The sequence below is a fragment of the Lipotes vexillifer genome, unplaced genomic scaffold (assembly GCF_000442215.2).
Source record: "Lipotes vexillifer unplaced genomic scaffold, Lipotes_vexillifer_v1.1 scaffold1798, whole genome shotgun sequence".
Classification (NCBI taxonomy): domain Eukaryota; kingdom Metazoa; phylum Chordata; class Mammalia; order Artiodactyla; family Lipotidae; genus Lipotes; species Lipotes vexillifer.
Genome location: NW_006789032.1, coordinates 1,160,463 through 1,178,521, shown reverse-complemented (window position 1 = coordinate 1,178,521; position 18,059 = coordinate 1,160,463). Strand labels below are relative to the sequence as shown.

Sequence of the window (18,059 nt, the reverse complement as noted above, 5' to 3'; positions counted from 1 at the left end):
AGCGGCTGGGCCCGTGAGCCATGGCCGCTGAGCCTGCGCGTCCGGAGCCTGTGCTCCGCAACGGGAGAGGCCACAGCAGGGAGAGGCCCGCGTAACGCAAAAAAAAAAAAAAAGAAAAAAAAAAAAAAAAAAGAAAGGAGAGAATAATGGACAGATGTTCAGTCCTGAGAGATCACCACGGAGTTGTGGCCTTTGGACTAGAAGTTGTTGTCAAATTTTTGCAGTTACCCAAAGTGTCCTCTCTGGGAAGCTGGGGGTGGGGCATGCATCCACCGAAGTGAGGTCCCCCGACACTTGCCCATGACCAGGGGGTTCTCCGTTCGTCTGTTCTCTGCTCTCTGCGTGTCACAGGCCCCAGGACACGGAAGCGAGCACTGGGCTGTGGGTCAGACTGTGTCTGGGCTTTTTCTTCCATAAAGTGAGAGCACCAATAGCTTCTACGTGCATATTCCACAAGGCGACACATGCAAGTCACTGAACATGGGTCTGGCTCACGGAAAGCACTCTGTTAAGAGTTAGCTAAAGGGGGGCTTCCCTGGTGGCACAGTGGTTGAGTCCGCCTGCCAATGCAGGGAACATGGGTTCGAGCCCTGGTCCGGGAAGATCCCACATGCCACGGAGCAGCTAAGCCTGTGCGCCACAACTACTGAGCCTGTGCTCTGGAGCCCACGAGCCACAACTACTGAGCCCACATGCCACAACTACTGAGCCCACGTGCCACAACTACTAAGCCCACGTGCCACAACTACTGAAGCCCACACACCTAGAGCCCGTGCTCTGCAACACCACAACTACTGACCTGTGCTCTGGAGCCCGCAAGCCACAGCTACAGAGCCCACGTGCCACAACTACTGAAGCCTGCGCAACTAGAGACCATGCTCCACAACAAGAGAAGCCACTGCAATGAGAAGCCTGCACACCACAACTAGAGAAAGCCCGTGCACAGCAACAAAGACCCAATGCAGCCAAAAATAAATAAATAAAATAAATTTGTTTAAAAAAAAAAAAAGTTAGCTAAAGAGTGTGTATCAACCAGAAAGTGGAAGTCCTTTATACTGAGCCAAAATCTGGTACTAGAGCCACCTAATGGCAGGTGGGACTGCATGTGAGGGGCTGGGACTAGTGGCCCGAGTGGCCAAGCTAAGCCCGGAGCTGCACACAGTCCGTGGAGCCCCCTCCCCTCCCCGAGGTGGCCTTTCAGGCCCTATGATGACTCACTTGGTGCCTCAGCAATGCAGGCAGTTCTTGGGGAGGCTGGGGGTCCCTCCCCTAAAGGCCCACGCTGGGCTTCTCCTCAGACACTCAGGCCTGCAGTCAGGGCTCTGACCCACAGAGCAGCGGGCCCTCAACGCTCGTCTGTCTTCTTTCCCAGATGCTTGTCTGCCGTGGACTGCGTGTGCCCTCCTGGGTGGGATCCCCGCAGCATCCAGAGGGTCTGGGTGCTCATGAGATGAGGGATGTTGGAGGGCAGAGTTACTTGGACAATGTCAGCCCGGGAGATTCTGGGCTGTGTCAACTTGAAGGACCGTTTCTGCCCTCCCAGCCCTGGTGTCCCGCCTATGAAGTGAGGGTGGATGCACTGAGATCTGGTCCCCTCCACCTTCAACACCCCCGTCCCAGGGCGGCAAGGTGGGGTGTGTTGTTCTCGTGTCACTGTGGGAGCTGGGGCCCGGGCACCTGTCACAGGACACACATTCATTCCACTCAGGTGGTTTAAGGTCAAGAGGGTGTGCCCGGAGCCCCCCAGCTCCCTGCCCTTTCCCTGAGTCGGTCTGGATCAGCTTCTGTTAGGCTTCTCTCCAGGAAGCCATCCTGGGCGTAGAGACGGCTCCTTACTTTACGGAGGCACCAGCTGCTCTGTGTTTGCTCTTTTCACTAAACCATCACCTTGGCCCTCCCTGTCGGTCATTCAGTGTCTACAGCACCCCGTGGTGTGGATGCGTCATAACTTATCATCCAGCCCGAGTGGGTGGGCATTCAGCTTGTTCTGGGCTTTTGCTTTTCGAGTAGGGCTGTGCTGAGTGACAGTGACAAACAGGGACTCTGGAGTGACTTGCATCATTGTCCTGCCCTTGGTGGTGGCCAAGAGGGAGGGGACTTTCAGCATTTGCTGGGTGAGGAGGTTAGGAGGAGGCGGTCCTTAAAGCCTGGGCTTGGCTGGACTGATCATCTGCTGGGGGTGGCCCCTGCCAGGCCATCTACATTGGAGGGTTTGACTGGAAGCCCCTTCTCTCCGCCTCTCCCCTCAGAAGCTGTTGTACAAGCTGCTGAGTTTTGCAAACACCCTGAGAGATTTATTTTATTTTATTTTATTTTTTGGCTGTGGTGGGTCTTCGTTGCTGCACGCAGGCTTTTCTCTAGTTGTGGCGAGTGGGGGGTCTACTCTTTGTTGCGGTGCGCGGGCATCTCAGTGCAGTGGCTTCTCTTGTTGCGGAGCACAGGCTCTAGGCACGCGGGCTTCAGTAGTTGTGGCTCGTGGGCTCTAGAGTGCAGGCTCAATACTTGTGGCACATGGTCTTTGTTGCTCCGCAGCATGTGGGATCTTCCCGGACCAGGGCTCGAACCTGTGTCCTCTGAATTGGCAGGCGGATTATTAACCACTGCACCACCAGGGAAGTCCTTGAACGGTATTTTGCACCTTCCCACTCACCACAGGCTGGTGTTGAGCCACGAAGCTCCAGAGTCCAGGGGCTGTCTCTTCACCTAAACACAGTGGGATCAGAGAGAAACAGGCTGGTACAAGACAAGCTGTCGCCCCTCAGAGGAAGGGTAGACGGGACGACAGCCTTGAAGGAGGAGGCAGAGGAGTGAGGACCCCATGACTTCGGGCCAGGCTATGCGCATTCCATTGGCGCCCCGCACCTGTTTGCAGGCACGTGGGGGGCAGCCCTTCCTCCCAGACAGACCTGTGTCCTGTTCCACTTTCTTTTTACTGCTTAACCATTTCACTCTCCATCCCTCACAAAATTACAAATGCTGGAGAGCAGAGACCAGGCCCTCCAGGGTGCTGTCCTTTCACCTGTGAGGGCCCATTCTTAGGCAGGTCTCCCACACAAGGTGGGAGAACAGAACCAATGGGCACAAAAGCAGTTTCCTGCTCAGCAGGCCCCCCACAAAGGTGGGGTCTCTCTTCTGAACAGCAGGCCTGGGGCTGGTTCTTATAGGACAAACGTGATTGGTGGAGAGGTGAACGTGCGGCCTGTGTGTGTCCAATGAGGACTCACCCGGGCCTTTTGGAATGTGCCCACTGGCCAGGAATGGAGCAGGGTGGGTGTTTCCAGGGAAGCGGACAGAGGCCCTGGGAAGGGACAGTGGAAGCAGCAGGCCCTGAGCATCCAGCCCCCAGCTCTGCAGCCCGTCACCCACCTCCTCCCACTGGTTCAGGCGCTGCCTTTATCACCGGCCACGTTTGCCTCATCGGGAAATGCTCCTGGCCTCTCTCCTGCTCCCCTGATTTATTCACGCCAAACTATTCTCATACAATCTCTTTTTAGAGCCCTCCCATATTGGGTGAGGCCTCCCGTCCCCTACTGACCTGTCACCTTCCTTTCCAGAACTTTCCTGGCTACTCTTAGATTATCGTTTTTTCCATTTGAATTTGAGAGTCAGGCTGTCTATCCCCAGGTGGTCTCACATTTTATTGGGACAAGTGCATAGACGAGGCGCATCCCTCCACGTCCGCATGTCTCTGTCTGGAAGGGCCCCGGTTGCCCCTCCTTCCCCTCTGTCCCTCCTGTGGCTACACTTGCAGTGGTTCCTGGACATCTTGCACAGGGCTTAGCAGACTCCCTTCTCTTTGCTTGTTGCCGGGAGTGGGCTGCTCCCCTGTTCCCAGAAGTTGGGGGTGGAGTGCAGGAAAGGGGTACAGGCTGAGCTCCCATCCGTGCTGTGAGCCTTGGCAAGAGAAGGCGACCCCGAGAGCCAGGCGTTGCCCTGGTACCCCACAATCCAGGTTCAGTCTCAGTCTCCAGGCTGGAGGGGCGGGGGAGGCCGAGAGAAGACACGCCCCTCCGGAAGCCCACGCCCGCCCGAGCCTCATCCCCAGGCCTCTGTTGGGGGGACCTGCAGTGCCGGGGCCCCTCTCCCCACTCCAGAACCTCAGGATCAGGGCCTGGACTTCTCCCAACTGGGGGATCCGCTGGGGGCCTGGGCCCTGGTCCACCGCTTGCGGCCCCCAGAGGTGGCTGTGTTTGCTGTCTGTGCTCATCAAAGCATGGTATTTCAAATGTTTTGACATTTAAAATCTGTGTTGAATACATTTGTTTTGTTTAAATTATGCCCGGCTGTGGTGACTCACAGGAATTGGTTTGTCTCCTGGGCCCAGGCCCAGCATCCCCCTGCACCCCAGCCCAGCCCCCGGCCCAGAGCTGCCCCTCGGCCGCACCAGCGCATCATCGTCCTGCGGGAGGACCTCCAGACCGCCACTTGAGCTCAGTGGACGCAGGAGAGAAGGGTGTCCGGGGGAGGCCACTCCCAAGCACCCAGCGGGTGACTAGTGACGGGCGCAGGGCTGGAAAGTGTGGAAAGGACGCCTGCCGAGGGCCCACGTGGCCCGTCTGACGTGTCTGTCCTCTAGTTTAGGGGAGTCTTTTTCAAAAGGAGCCAGAGGTGACCTCAGCCACCATCTCCTGGATGCCTAGAGTCCTCCCAAGCGGGACCCGGAGCACCGTGGGGCGGGCAGGACTTGCGGAGGCATCGGCCAATGCCCCGAAGAGAGGGCCACGTGAGCTGCCCCGCTCGGGACAGAGGTCTGACATCCAGGAGGCCCAGGAGGCGAACCCATCGGCGTTCTAGAGCCTCCAGCACCTCTTGGCTTCCTGCTGGCCGCTGCCGCATTAGCAGGACAGAGCTGGACGGTCCTTACCCTGCTGAGACAGTCCTTGTCTACCATCGAGGAGACCTCCATGCGGGACCCTCGGCTCTGCTCTCAGGGCTGTGCGCAAACCCGAGTGAGGAGGTGGAGGGGGCAGCCTGGAGCCCAGGGCACCCCCGTGCAGACCCTGGGAACCAGGTGGGGCCAGTGCAGGTGTCTCTCCAGGTGCGGCCGTTTGCTCTTTGACTCTGAAGTTCACGTGAGCGTTAAGGGCGGCGGCGGTTGGGTAGGGGGCATGGAGAAGAGGCACCGCCCCTCACAAGGGCTCGCGAGCTCACACTTAGAAGCTTGGGCGTCGGAACGTGGCGTGAGGACCAGCGTGCTCAAAAGCCAGCGCCAAACGCGGTTTTACACCAGAGGCTTGTTACTCCGGGGCCCTGGGAGGTGATGCTGGATTCAGGACCAGCTCGGTGGGAGGCCTGTTCCCCATTGGTGGTCAGGGCCAACGCGTGCACTGGTGGGTTTGTGTCCCTGTCAGCAACTCCAGTGGCAGCTCAGGGAGGCCACAGCTGCTCGGGCTGAGCAGGTGCCCATGAAGGCGGGTCTCAGCCTGGTGTCGCTGAGGAGCTGGGCTCCAGCTCAAGTCCAGGTCCAGCCGCTTCTGAGGTGGTGACTTTGGCAAGCCCCTCGGCACCTGGAGACTCGGTTTCCCCAGAGGCAGAGAAACGTGGAAGGTGGAGGTGCCAATGAGAAGTGCTTTTCAACGCACTGAGAGGCAGTGGGGGGGGGCGGGTCTCCCCTTCGTGTCCTAACGTGAGCTGTCCGTGTGCAGGACGAGGGACGCTGGGTGAGCCATCATGGAGAGAAGTCAGGAGGGACCGCTTCCTTGTCCAGACCCGGGAACGCAGAGCCCCGGCCCCTCACCGCAGTCGGGGTGCCCCAGGGTTTTACTCCACACTGTGTACAGGCTGGGGGCTCCCCAAGCTGACGGAGAGTCTGCAAACCTCCCCCAGGGAGCCAGGGCTGTGGGAGCAGGCGGAGAGTCAGTCTGGGAACGGACAGACCAAGCGCCGCCCACGCTCCAACCCCTACACCTGGGCCAGTGGGCAGGGCGGGCACCAGGGCGCGTCCCCTGCCCCAGCCTCACCGGCCGCCCCTCTCCACCTCTCGCAGATCAACACCTTCATGTCTTTCGTGTTCCCCATGGTGGTCATCTCCGTCCTGAACACCGTCATTGCCAACAAGCTGACCGTGATGGTCCGCCAGGCAGCCGAGCAGGGCCAGGTGCGCACAGTTGGGGACCAGCATAGCTCGTTCAGCATGTCCATCGAGCCCGGCCGGGTCCAGGCCCTGCGCCACAGCGTCCGGGTCTTACGTACGTAACCTCTGGGCCCTGCGAGGGGCGGGCGGCGGGCGGCCACCAGGGGCCAGCGAGCTCGGTACCACAAACAGAAGGTTTAGAGACCTGGGGAATGGAGCACATCCGGGCCCGAGGCTCAGAGTGCCGGCTCCCCCTGGGGTCGGGGCTTCTCTTGACTCCCTCACTCATCCATCCATCCATCCACCGATTCAGCAAGCCTCCTGGCACCGGCTGAGTCGGACAGTTTGCTCACAAAGCCAGGGCCGCAGAGTTGGGGTCCCCATGCGTGCCGGGCAGTCGGGTGCCAGCTGGAGAGGCCGGAGGTGCAGTCCCTCTGCACAGGTTCTAGTAGGGGATCCTGAAGGCCTGAAGGATCGTGTGGGGTGGACCCTTCGTTTCTGTGGGTTGTGAGGGTCCATCCTTCCTCTGTGTGTCCCCGGGCCTGGCCTGGGCCTGCAGGTGCATCATGAGGAGGGGTCCTCAAAACAACCTGCCCCCTCCCTGCTCTCCTGAGGCAGCCCCGGCCCCCACCCCGGTCCCCCAGAGCGCCTACCCTGTGCTTCCTACCACCCCAGGGTCCACGCCCCATCTCCCCCCTGCCCCGGGCTGCCTGCCCCTCACCTTCTGCAGCCACTGGTCTTGGAAGGAAAAGGTCCCCGCAGCTCTGTCCAAAAGGAACATGATGCAGGGCCCACGTGGGGATGTTAAATGGTCCAGTAACCACTTTTTTAAACAGTCAAAAGAAACAGGTAAAATTCATTTGGATCATTTATTACTCCAGTATTTCCAAAATAGCATCATGTCTGCATCCGTCCACATCACGTGATTGACGGGAGAGTGACTCGGGTGTGATTTGCACCTGGGCCGGCTCAGCCCCCCACAGCTGCGGGTCAGGTGACCGACAGGCAGTGTCCGGCGGGCAGGGCGGCAGCGTTTGCTTCTGCTGTGTGTGGGCAGGCTTTCTGGAGCAGCCCGGTGCCACCAACCCCTGCTGCCAGCAGGCAGTGCCTCCGTTGGGACCTCCCCGGCCCAGGGTCTCCGTGAGCCCCCCAGAGTGGGTCTCCTGGGCCCATGCGGTCAGGGCAGCAGCCCTGGAGCGGGGACCCCAAACCCAGGACCTCCCACAGATCCCCCCACGCCCCCAAGAAGATGACGCACATCTCAGGGAACACCCTTCTCTCTGCCCCGGGACAGCACATTTGGCCCGAAGTTTTCCCAAGTGGTTGGGTGCTTTCTTTTGCATTGTGGTAAAATATACAAAGCATAAAATTTACCATCTTGACCATCTCTAAGCGCACAGCTGAGCAGCAGTGTAGATGCCCATGTTGCTGTGCGGCTATCACCACCAAGCCTCCCACCTGGTAAGACTGAAACTCTTCCCATCAAACACCAAGTCCCCCCCGCCTCCCCCTGCCCCTGACAACCACCCTCTACTTTCTGTCTCTGTGAATTTGACTCCTCCAGGGACCTCCTTTAGGTGGAATCACACAGTATTGGGGTTTTTTGTGACTGGTTTATTCATATGGTGTAATGTCTTCAAGGTTCATCTATGTTGTAGCCTGTGTCAGAGTGTCCTTCCTTTTTAGGGCTGAATAATATTCTGTTGTACGGATGGACCACATTTTGTTTATCCGTCATCCATTGATTTCAGCTACTCTGAATAGTAGTGCTGCTATGAGCTACTGGCATCTGTTTGAGCTCCTGCTTCCAATTCTTTGGGGGCATATACCCAGGAGTAGAATTTTAATTTATTGAATTAAAAAATATTTTTAAACAGCCAAACTGTTTTCTAAAGTGGCTGCACCATTTTACATTCCCACCGACAGTGTACAAATGTTCCAGTTTCTCCATATCCTCCCCCAAATTACTCTTTTCTGTGTTTTTCTTTTATAGTAGCTATCCTATTGGGTATGAGGTGGTATCCTGTTGTAGTTTTGATTTGCATTCCCCTAGTGATCAGTGATGTTAAGCATCTTTTCATGTGCGTATTGGCCATTGGTATCTCTTCTTTGGAGAAATGTCTATTCAAGTCCTCTGCCTGCTTTTGTATTGGGTTGTTTGATTTTTGTTGTTGAGTTTTCTACATACCCAGAATATTAATCCCTTATCAGATATGTGATGCAAATATTTTCTCCCATTCTGTAGGTTGCCTTTTCACTCTGTCAGTCGTGACCTTTAATGCACAGTTATTTATTTTTATATAGTCCAAATTATTTATTTTTTCCCTTGTTGTCTTTTCAAATTCAATGTTGTGAAATTTTTGTCCTATATTTTCTTCTAAGAATTTTATACCTTAGCTTTTATGTTTAGATCTTTGATCCATTTTGAGTTAATTTTTGCAGATGGTGTGAGGTAAGGGGACAGCTTCATTCTTTTGCACGTGGGGATCCAGTTTTCCCAGAACATTTGTTAAAAAAAACAGCCCTTTTCCCTTTGATCTTGGCGCCCTGTAGAAAGTCATTTGACTATACATGGGAGGGCTTATTTCTGGGTCCTCTGTTCTAGTCCATGGGTCTATACATCTGTCCTCATGCCATTACCACTCTGTTTGGATGACTGTAGCTTTGTGGTAGGTTTTGAAGTCAGGAAGGGTGAGTCCTCCAGCTTTGTTCTTCTTTCTCGAGATTGTCTTGTCTGTCCAGCATCCCTTGAGATTCCCAATGAATTCTTCTATTTCTGCAAAAAATGTCATCAGGATTTCCATAGAAATTCCACTGAATCTCTAGATCACTTTGGGCAGCATTGTCATCTTAACACTATTAGCTGTTTCAGTCCACAAACACGGGACATCTCCCTCCACCTCCCTGAGGCCCGTATCCCTCCATGTCTCAGGTGCCGTGGTCATCGCCTTCGTGGTCTGCTGGCTGCCCTACCATGTGCGACGCCTCATGTTCTGCTACATTTCGGACGAGCAGTGGACCCCGTGAGTACGGGAGGCTGGGGCCGAGGGGGTGAGGCTTGGGCTGGGGGCGTGCTTCCCAAAACAGTTGAGTGTAGGGCTTGGGGGCGCTAAGAGGGGCAGCTCAGGGTGGGCGGTGGGGGCGGGTCAGCATCCCCCGACAGGCCCTCAGGTGTGGCTGTGATAGGGCAGGGAAGGCAGAGGCCTTAGAGGGACAGACACCCTGGAAGCTGCTTCGTAAAAGGAAAGCAAGTCCTAAAACAGTCAGTACAAGGCAGGTTTGGGGGCTTCTGGAGAGCGACAGGAAGGGCTGGTGCTGCTGGCTGTGGGAGGAGCGATGGCAACTGTCGGGGCCCCCAGACCACCCCCAGCCTGGAGGAGTTGCCAGGAGGACCCCTGGGACTCCGAGAGCATCACACCCGCACTGCGACGTATGGACGCCGGCCTCGCCAGCTGGCCTCCCCTCAACGGTAGCCTCAGCCCCGCTGCGTGAGCTCCTCTGCATAGCGGGGCTGCCAGGTCCCAGGGTCGTGGGCCCTTCCAAGTGTCGGGGAGCCACTAGGGAGGGAAAATCTAGAAAGGATGAGGAGAAGGTACAGGGCGTGGAACACAGCCCAAAGTAAAGGGGTTCTGAAACTCAGGGCCGCCTGGTGGTGAAGTGAGCTGCCAGATAAGGGGGTGAGATCCCTGTGCACGGAGGCAAGCAAGTCGAGGTGAGGTACACAGCTGTCTGGGAGGTGTGGAGGGGGTTCCTGGCCTGGCTGTTCCGTTGAGGCCAGGCCCCGGCCACGTCCTGCAGCCCTGAGGCGGGGCTGGGATTCTGCACAAGGGAGGGCAGGCCAGCTGGGCTGCAGGGAGAGGTGGAGACTGCGGCCAAGGGGGACTGCCCAGCTGGCCTTGGGTGGTGGGTGGCCGCAGCTCAGCTCGGAAGTTCAGATGACCGGTGCCAGGCGGGAGTGTGCTCAGAACTTCCAACCTCTCAAGAGAAACCAGAGCCCTGGAATTTATTGTGAAATATCCCCACTTCAAAAGATGTCCAAGTAGTCTGCAATGACTGTCCCAGGCCCCCGCGTTGGCCCGTGCAGCCCGTGTGTGTGCGGCCAGCAGCCTGAGCGCCCCCTCCCACCCCAGGCCCCCGTGTCTGAGCCCCGTGCGGCCCGTGTGCGTCCGGCCGGCAGCCTGAGCGCCCCCTCCCGCCGCAGGTTCCTGTATGACCTCTACCACTACCTGTACATGCTGACCAACGCCCTGTTCTACGTCAGCTCCACCATCAACCCCGTGCTGTACAACCTCGTCTCCGCCAACTTCCGCCAGATCTTCCTGTCCACGCTGGCCTGCCTCTGCCCGCTGTGGGGGCCCAGGAGGAGGAGGCCGGCCTTCTCGAGGAAGGCCAGCAGCGTGTCCGGCAGCCGCACCTTCTCCAGCAATGTCACCCGGGAGACGCTGTACTAGGCCCGGGCGGGGCCAGGCGGGGGGCCGGGAGGGGTCACGGAGGGGCTGCCACTCGGCCTCCACGCCTGTCCGCCCAGCGCCTGGGAGCTGGACGGGGGTCGGCCCCGGGCCCGCTCCGTGGCGTCCGAGGCCCGGGACCCAGCACCCACACCCGGAGGCTGCACTTCCTTTCGGCTTCTCCCCTCTCGCCCGCCCCCGAGCCCCTCCTCTTTCAAAGCCAGAAAGAGAGACAGATCCTCTCCCAGGTCCAAAAAGGGCCTTTAATGAGGAGAAAATAGCGTTGGGTGAAAGGCCGTCTTTTTTGTTCTCAGACTAATGGGTGTTGGGGGAGAAAGACGTGAAGGGAGTAGGTTGGGGCCGGAGGGTGGTGACCCCGAGAGCTGGCGCTGGGAGGAGCCCGGTTGGCAGGACTACCGCTGTCCTGGCACCGCCGAGAGGGCCTCTGGGCAGCTCAGGACCGGGTCAGCCCCTTGTGCAGCAGGCATCCGACCCACCACCTTTCCAAGGGCGAATCCCAGGAAGCTTTGATGTCACAAGAGGTCAATGAAGGGATCAGCCTGGCATCGCCCAGCCCTGGCAGCCCCCCACCCCCGCAGCCGCCTGTCCTCCCCAGGCCAAGGTGGCAAAGCCCTGCTGGGACACCACAGGGCAGCTCAGCTTCGCAGTTCTCCATCCTGGCTCTGCGGACACAAGACCAGGTCAGTGGGTCCCAGGATAGGCACGTCCTCACACGCTCTCCCTCCTGCTGTCCAGCTGAGCTCCTGCGGCCCAGCTCCCAGCTGCTTCAGGGTGGACGCCGCAAGGCAGAGGGGAGCCAGCCAGCTCTCCGAAAGAGGCCAGCGCTGAGGTCCGGGCCACAGGTATGGAGGAGGGGCCCTGGGTACAGGCAGCCCACTGGCCGGCAGCCAGGCGGGGGCCCAGACTCGTTTGTCACGGCCAGCAGGCAGGCCTGGCCCCAGCTCGGGCGCCCAGAAAGACAGGCGCCTCCTTGGACTCTGGGATCCGGTCTCCAGACAGGATGGCCCGGCCCCAGGAAGGTGCCCTGAGCCAGGGAAAGGCAGGTCCCAGAGGAGCTGCCCTGGACCAGCCAGGACCACGAGTAGCCAGAGGCCCAGAAGCAAAGTGCAGGCCTTTTAAAGCAGGTCCTCCCTGGGCCTGGGAGCACATCTGCCCAGAAGGGAGACAGTCAGACAGACAGGCCGACCGCCTGCCTGGGCGGCACTGACTCAGGATCAGGTGACCTGCTCCTGCTCTGGAGTTGGCCGGGACTCGGTCTCCCCATGCTCAGAAACGACGAGTCAGATACTACGATATCCACGGCCACTTCAGATCGGGGCTGTGCTATGAATCGGGGTATTATGTACTTGAGTCCCACAAAATCCTCCCCCAAGCTGTTCACCAAGAACAGGCCTGGGGGCAGGCCCACAGCTAGTCCCCAGGCCAGGCAGCCCTCCCGTGACCCAGTGGCACCGGTGCAGGGGACGAGGCCAGCCCGGAGCTCCCACACGGGCATCTGCTCTGGGCAGGGGACACGGGAGTCCAGCAGATGGGCCCGAGGTCAGTGCAGCCCCCAGCCCTGCTTAGTGAGTGGGCATCAGAGTTCAGCAAAGACTGAGTCTGGGCTCAGGCGTCGGCTTCAGAAGGAGGACCTTTGTGACAGGTCCTCAGACCCTCCCTGGGCCTCAGACACACCATGATTCACCCTAGCCCCGGGCTCCCCATCTGAGAAGTGGGCGTGGCCATCCCACCCTCTCGGCCAGGGCTGGATGTGATGGCCCTGGAGGACCCAGAGCGGACAGAAGGGACGGTCCCCTGAGGTGGGGGCAGAGTGGACGCGGGATGAGATGCCCACTGCCCAGACCCTGCTGGGGGCAGATGGGCAGGGTCTGCCGCTGAGCCTGAGTCCACTTTACTGTCTGCCCACTTCACGTGGGTGGGGCCCTGTGTCCGTGCCCTGCCAGACACCCCTCCTGACCGCCCCCGCTCCCGGCCCGTCACCGTGGAGCCCCAGAGGCTAGCTCTGCGTGCTGCGTGTGTCTGCTCTCAGAGCCAAGTGCCCGCGTGGCTGGGCACAGTGATGGTGAAACCCTGTGGTGTGCGCTGACCCCCACCACCCCACATGTCCTGCAGTGACAGGGACATCCTCCGACTCCCTCAATAAGGGAATAAAGGAGGCTGTGGACCCGTGACGCACTCCCACGCGGAAGGGCCGGTGGGCCCGCTGGCTCACTCGCTCATTCATGAGAAGGTCACTGACACGGCAGATGGCCCCCGACTGGCCCTTTTCTGAAAACACATGCGCTTGGTCTCTGAGAGCCTGGAATCGGGACACCTGGGTCCACAGTGGCTGTGTGGTGACGCCCTGCCCCTCAGGGTCCTGATCTGTGGCCTGGGCACAGGTGAAGCCCAATGAAGCGCGGTGTGGGCTCCTGTAACTGTTTGCCCCTGGTGTCCACGGCACTTCCGACCAGCTCAGGGAACAGAGGGAACAAAGCAGCTCCTCCCTGGGGGCCGGCAGGTGGGGAGCCAGGCCAGGGAGGGGCACTCAGCCTGTCTTCAGACACAGCCGCCCTGTCTGGAGCCTCCCGGCAGCAGCGGGACCTTCTGCAGTGGGGTGCCCCCCGCCTCCCCTTTCCTCTTCCCCTGCTCTGCCTGTATCTCACCGCAGCAGGATCCCCAGAGGCCCCAGCCTGGGGGACAAGAAGGAAAGCATCTTTCCAGCTTGCAGGCGCTCTGTCCTCCCCCTTGAGTCTCCTCGGCAGTCTTCCCCACGCTCCCCTTCATTCATTCATTCACTTGCCAGGTGCCCCTCGAGGCCTGGCTGCCTCAAAGCCACCCCATTCTGATTGGCACAGGGCTGCTCAAGGCCTCTGTGCTTTTGACTCACCCGCCCTATCAGCAGGGAAGTCTCAGAACTCCCACTGACTCTGAGGTGTAAAGGATTCACTGGCAAAAGCTCCAATAGGTGCACTGACATTTTACAAGAATAGCCAAAGGAATGAAACTCCAACAGTGAATTTCAGGCCAGTCATGGAGAGAGACATTTGGGGACAATGGCAGGCAGTCCCAAACCCTAGCTGCACCTCAATGCCACTGTCCCATGGGGCCAGAGCTCTGGACGAGCCCCTGCCCACCTCCTGCAGTTTGCTGAGTTCCAGCACAGGGACAAGAGAGGAATCCACTCTCCTATAGGAAGGCACCTCTGGCCCCATCGCTGTCGCTAGGCAACAGGAGGAGGGCTTGGGAGAGAATTCCATACATTTTAAAATACAGTGAAGAAAGAAAAAAAACAGCCAGTGGCTGGCTGCAGGGGTCTGAGTACGGGATAGCTGCCCCGCATCCAACTCTTCCCCCGCACCCTCCCTCCCCACCCCCTCCTGCCTCCCACTTGCCCCCCACTGCTTCCCACAATTATGATTTGAATTCCAATTTTTAACGGAACACCGTGGAAACCGCACCCAGGCTGAACTGACGAAGGAGAGAATGGGACAAGGGGAAGGCCCGGAGCCGGCTGGGGAAGGAGGAGGCGCGGAACGAGGGGCCACGAGCCGCTGCCCCGCCACCCGGGAGGGTCCCCCCAGCGCACACGCGTGCTCGCACACACGTCCAGTCTGCACTTCCGCCGCGGGGTGCCTCCCGCCCCCAGGCCGCATTCCTCGGCTCTGAGGGTGCCAGTTCTCAGCCTGCGGTCCAGCTTGGAGGTGGGGGTGGCTACTGCCTGGCCGCTGCCCTCCTGACCATCTGGGCCCCCAATCCCACCTCCCCTCCTCCTGCTCTCGGAACCCCCGGGGACCCCAGTGAAGCTATGAGGAAACTTCGAGGGAGTCGCCTGCCACAGCCAAGGACATCCCGGGAGGAAGTGGGAGCGCGCATCCAGCCAGCTCCTGGCACCTGCACGGGGCTCCAGTGCGGCCACAGCTCCAGAACTCCCGGCTCGCCTACGTGTCTACCTACCCACCTCTTCACTCCTCAAGGAACGTGAGCTCAGCCTCCAGGGAGAGAATTGGACCCGGATGGAGCGGGAGTGAGGCCCGAGAGGTGGGCTGGGCTGGACCCAGTCCCCCCACCCGGAGCCCCCGCCTGTCTAGCTTGCTGTGCGCACATTAACTTTCAAGATGCAAAACCTTTATCTTTTATGATAAAAGCAATTCATTCTCTCATGAAAAACTGAAATAACATGAAAGGACAAAGTAGAGTGAAGTCTGCTTAGCGCCACCTGGCGATGATCAGGCGGATGGGCAGGCGCAACACCCGGGCTGTGGGCACTGCCAGCCGCTGCCGACAAAAGCGCCAGTCCTTGAATGGAGCGCACGCTGCCACGTGCACACACACACACACATGCACACATGCACACATATATGCACGTGAACACACACGCACACATATACGCACATGCACGTGCACACACATGTACACGTATACACATACATGCACGCACACACATGCGTGCACATGCATACACACATACGTGCGTGCACATGCATACACACGTGCGGCTGCAGCCATGTCAGTGCACACAGCGCTCCCCCCTTCCTTTGTGTGCACCCAGAAAGCCATTTTTTAGACACAAAGTTAAAATAAATTTCTGACATTCAGATGTTTCTAAAAGCAAATTTTCCTGTGCAGGTGAGAGGTCCCCGAGTGTCCAAGCAGAGGACATGCCATGTCCCAACATGCCTCAGCTGACCCCATGGGAGCCCAGAGACTGGGATGGCCCTTCAAGGGTGTCTTGGGGAGTTGGGACGGGGAGCCCTTTATACCCCTCCCCCCTTTCCTTATCAGGCTGTCACTGGATGCAGCCCAGGGGAGGCTGAGGGGACAGCAATGAGGGCAGGGACAGGAAAAGGAGAGAGGAAGAGGGGAACGGCAGGGAACGGACACGAAACACCCGGCTGCCCTCTCTCGGGTTGTGCGACCTGGCAGGAGTCGCCAGGCCCCTCCATGCCTTGGTTTCCGTGTCTGTTCCACGGGGGGGGTGGGGGGGGGGGGGGTTCTTTTAACTGATGAGGAAACTGAGGCTCAGAGTGGGTCTCTGCCCACGTCCCCTGGGGTCTGCAGCAAGGCAGAGGACACTCGGGTCTCCCAGCTCCGGCCTGGCCCTCCCTCCACCGTGACCCCCTCTCCCCACTGCGCCTCTGGCCGCACGTCCACAGCCCCCGGGGAAGCTGCTCCGGCCTCGGGGGGGTGGTTCTTTTAACTGATGAGGAAACTGAGGCTCAGAGTGGGTCTCTGCCCACGTCACCTGGGGTCTGCAGCAAGGCAGAGGACACTCGGGTCTCCCAGCTCCGGCCTGGCCCTCCCTCCACCGTGACCCCCTCTCCCCACTGCGCCTCTGGCCGCACGTCCACAGCCCCCGGGGAAGCTGCTCCGGCCTCATCAGTCCACCTGCCCCACACCAGGGGTCACCTCACCGTCCCCTATTTCTCCAAATGCGCTGTTCCTGGACAACTAATGAGCACACAGATTACAGCCTCTGCCACCCAGGGTCATCTGAGGAGCCTGATGGAGACGTGAAAACCTCATCTCAAAACCACCTGCGCCACCCTTGGTGCCTCAGCAGGAGCAGGGAGGGGGTGCCCGAGAAACCATCAAATTGCCCTCCCCCACCCTCCCAGGTACTTGGGGCATCCCCGCCCCCCCAGGCCCATGGTAGCTCTAATACAGCGAGGCTGCTTGGAGGAGGCAGCAAGGGGGGCAGCCCTGGCTACACTCCCCCAGAGCCCACCGAGTGGCTGGAGATTCCCGTGGACAGATGTACCTGAGCCCCTCTTGAGTGCCAGGCCCGGGCTGTTTGGGGACCCAGTGTTGCTGCAGCAGGGCAGGACCCTGGGCCTGGGCAGGGGGTGCACAGATGAGAATGAGGAAAACAGACAAGGAGGTGAGAGTCGTGGGGTGGGCTCTCAGGGAGCAGACAGAGAGAGTGGCTGGGAGGGGCACGCTCCCTCAGGGGCTGGGAGGGTGACACCTGTGTGGCCAGAGCAGGAGAGCCAAGGGTAGAAGGGGGATAGGTGGGCAGGGCTGGATGGCAGGGCTGGCTTTATTCTGAGCTCCTTGAGGACACGCGGGTGGGGGGTGGCATTACAGACATTACAGGCGTTGGCCCAGCCCAGCAATGGGACCCTGGTGTCCACAGAGAGGCGGGCCAGCAGGGCAGCCATCACTGCAGGCTGTCTGTCCACATTAGTCACTTCTCTTGGGCCCAGATTACCCTTAATCACTCAGTTCCTTCTCCCAGCTGTCAGGCTCCTCTGAGCACCCTCATCATTTGTCTGCATTAGAAAGGGACGCTTCCAGAAGGACCTCAGGAGACAGAGCCCTGCCTCCTGTCTGATGGCGCGGACCCCTACCTGAGGTGACCCCAGGGCTGAAGGGGCCTGGAGCTGCCCACACCGTCCCCTCACATCCGACGACGGTCCCCTGGGGTTCCCACCGGTCCCCACAGCCCAGCCCACCAGTCTGCACCTGTTTCCATCAATTGACACATTTAATGAGCACCTACTGTATGCACCCAGCTGGAAGGGAGGAGCTTGTCGGGGGTTCAGGGTGGGAGGCCTCCTTGGCCTCAGTTCAGGCCCCTCTCAGTGCAGCACCACCCCCCAACACCAGGCTGTCTGGTTCTTGGACCCCCTGCACTGGGGCTCCAATAGGGAGCCTGGGAAGCTGCATTTACCCAGAAGTTATGAGGTCCGGCCTGGGATGGACTGGCCCCTTCTGAGCTTCCCAGCAGCGCCAGAAGATGCCCCTGCATTGTCCCTAGTTTACTGATGGGGGAAGGGCCTAGGGAAAGGCCTGTGTCCCTGGGCAGCTTGTCCCCCCAGCCCCTGCCCACTGCTGGTGTGGGAATCCAGCCTCAGTGGGGATGAGTAGGGAAGGAATTTTAAGGCCCACCTTCCACCCTGGGGTCCCTGGGGTCCTGATCCCCTTTCCTCCACCCCAACCCCAGCCAGAGCAGCCCTGGCCTCAGCCCTTGGGGCCCCAAGAAGCCAGAGAGGCAGATTTTTATATGACAAGGTGGCATCTGTGACCAGGAGGGTGAATATGTTGGGCCCTGCCCACCTCCTGCCCATCCTGGGCCTGTCCCTGCCTGGTTTAGGATGCCCTGTTTCCAAAGCCTGCCGTGGCACCCCCCCGTCCACTCCCCCTCTGAGTGGCAGCCTGTCTGCAACCCCCATGTGCCCCACTTGCCCTTAAGTGTGTCCTAGGCCCTGCTCACGACCACAGCAGTGAGACCAATGGTTGGAATCTCCAGCGTGCCCTGCAATTTCGTCCTTGCCGCGGCTCCAGAGGAAGGAACTGTCAGCACAGCCATTTCACGGGGCACCAAGGCTCCAGGGCATCGGACAGTCTGGCTGGGATCACCCGGCTAGAAGTGGCAGGCTGGGGCCCGGAGCCAGGACCCCCTGTGTCCTGAGCGCCCCCGTGTGCTCAGCGCAGGCCCGTGGGTGCTACAGCAGGGCTGGCTGGACACCTCCCCGCTGGCCCCTATATGGGTAGATAGACGTTGAAAAAGAAAAAAAGAATTTTTCCTGGTGCAA

The 18,059-nt window shown here is 59.4% G+C and overlaps 1 protein-coding gene across 1 annotated transcript in view; it reads left to right on the top strand.

Moving 5' to 3' along the window:
* The window catches only part of NTSR1 (neurotensin receptor 1), a 49,505-nt gene extending 38,981 nt beyond the window's left edge, over window positions 1-10,524 (top strand). Inside the window, exons 2-4 of the mRNA XM_007462255.1 lie at window positions 5,987-6,188; window positions 9,006-9,096; window positions 10,275-10,524. Coding sequence (XP_007462317.1) covers window positions 5,987-6,188; window positions 9,006-9,096; window positions 10,275-10,524 — 543 coding nt within the window. The remainder of the gene's footprint in view (window positions 1-5,986; window positions 6,189-9,005; window positions 9,097-10,274) is intronic.
* The last annotated feature ends 7,535 nt before the right edge of the window (window positions 10,525-18,059 follow it).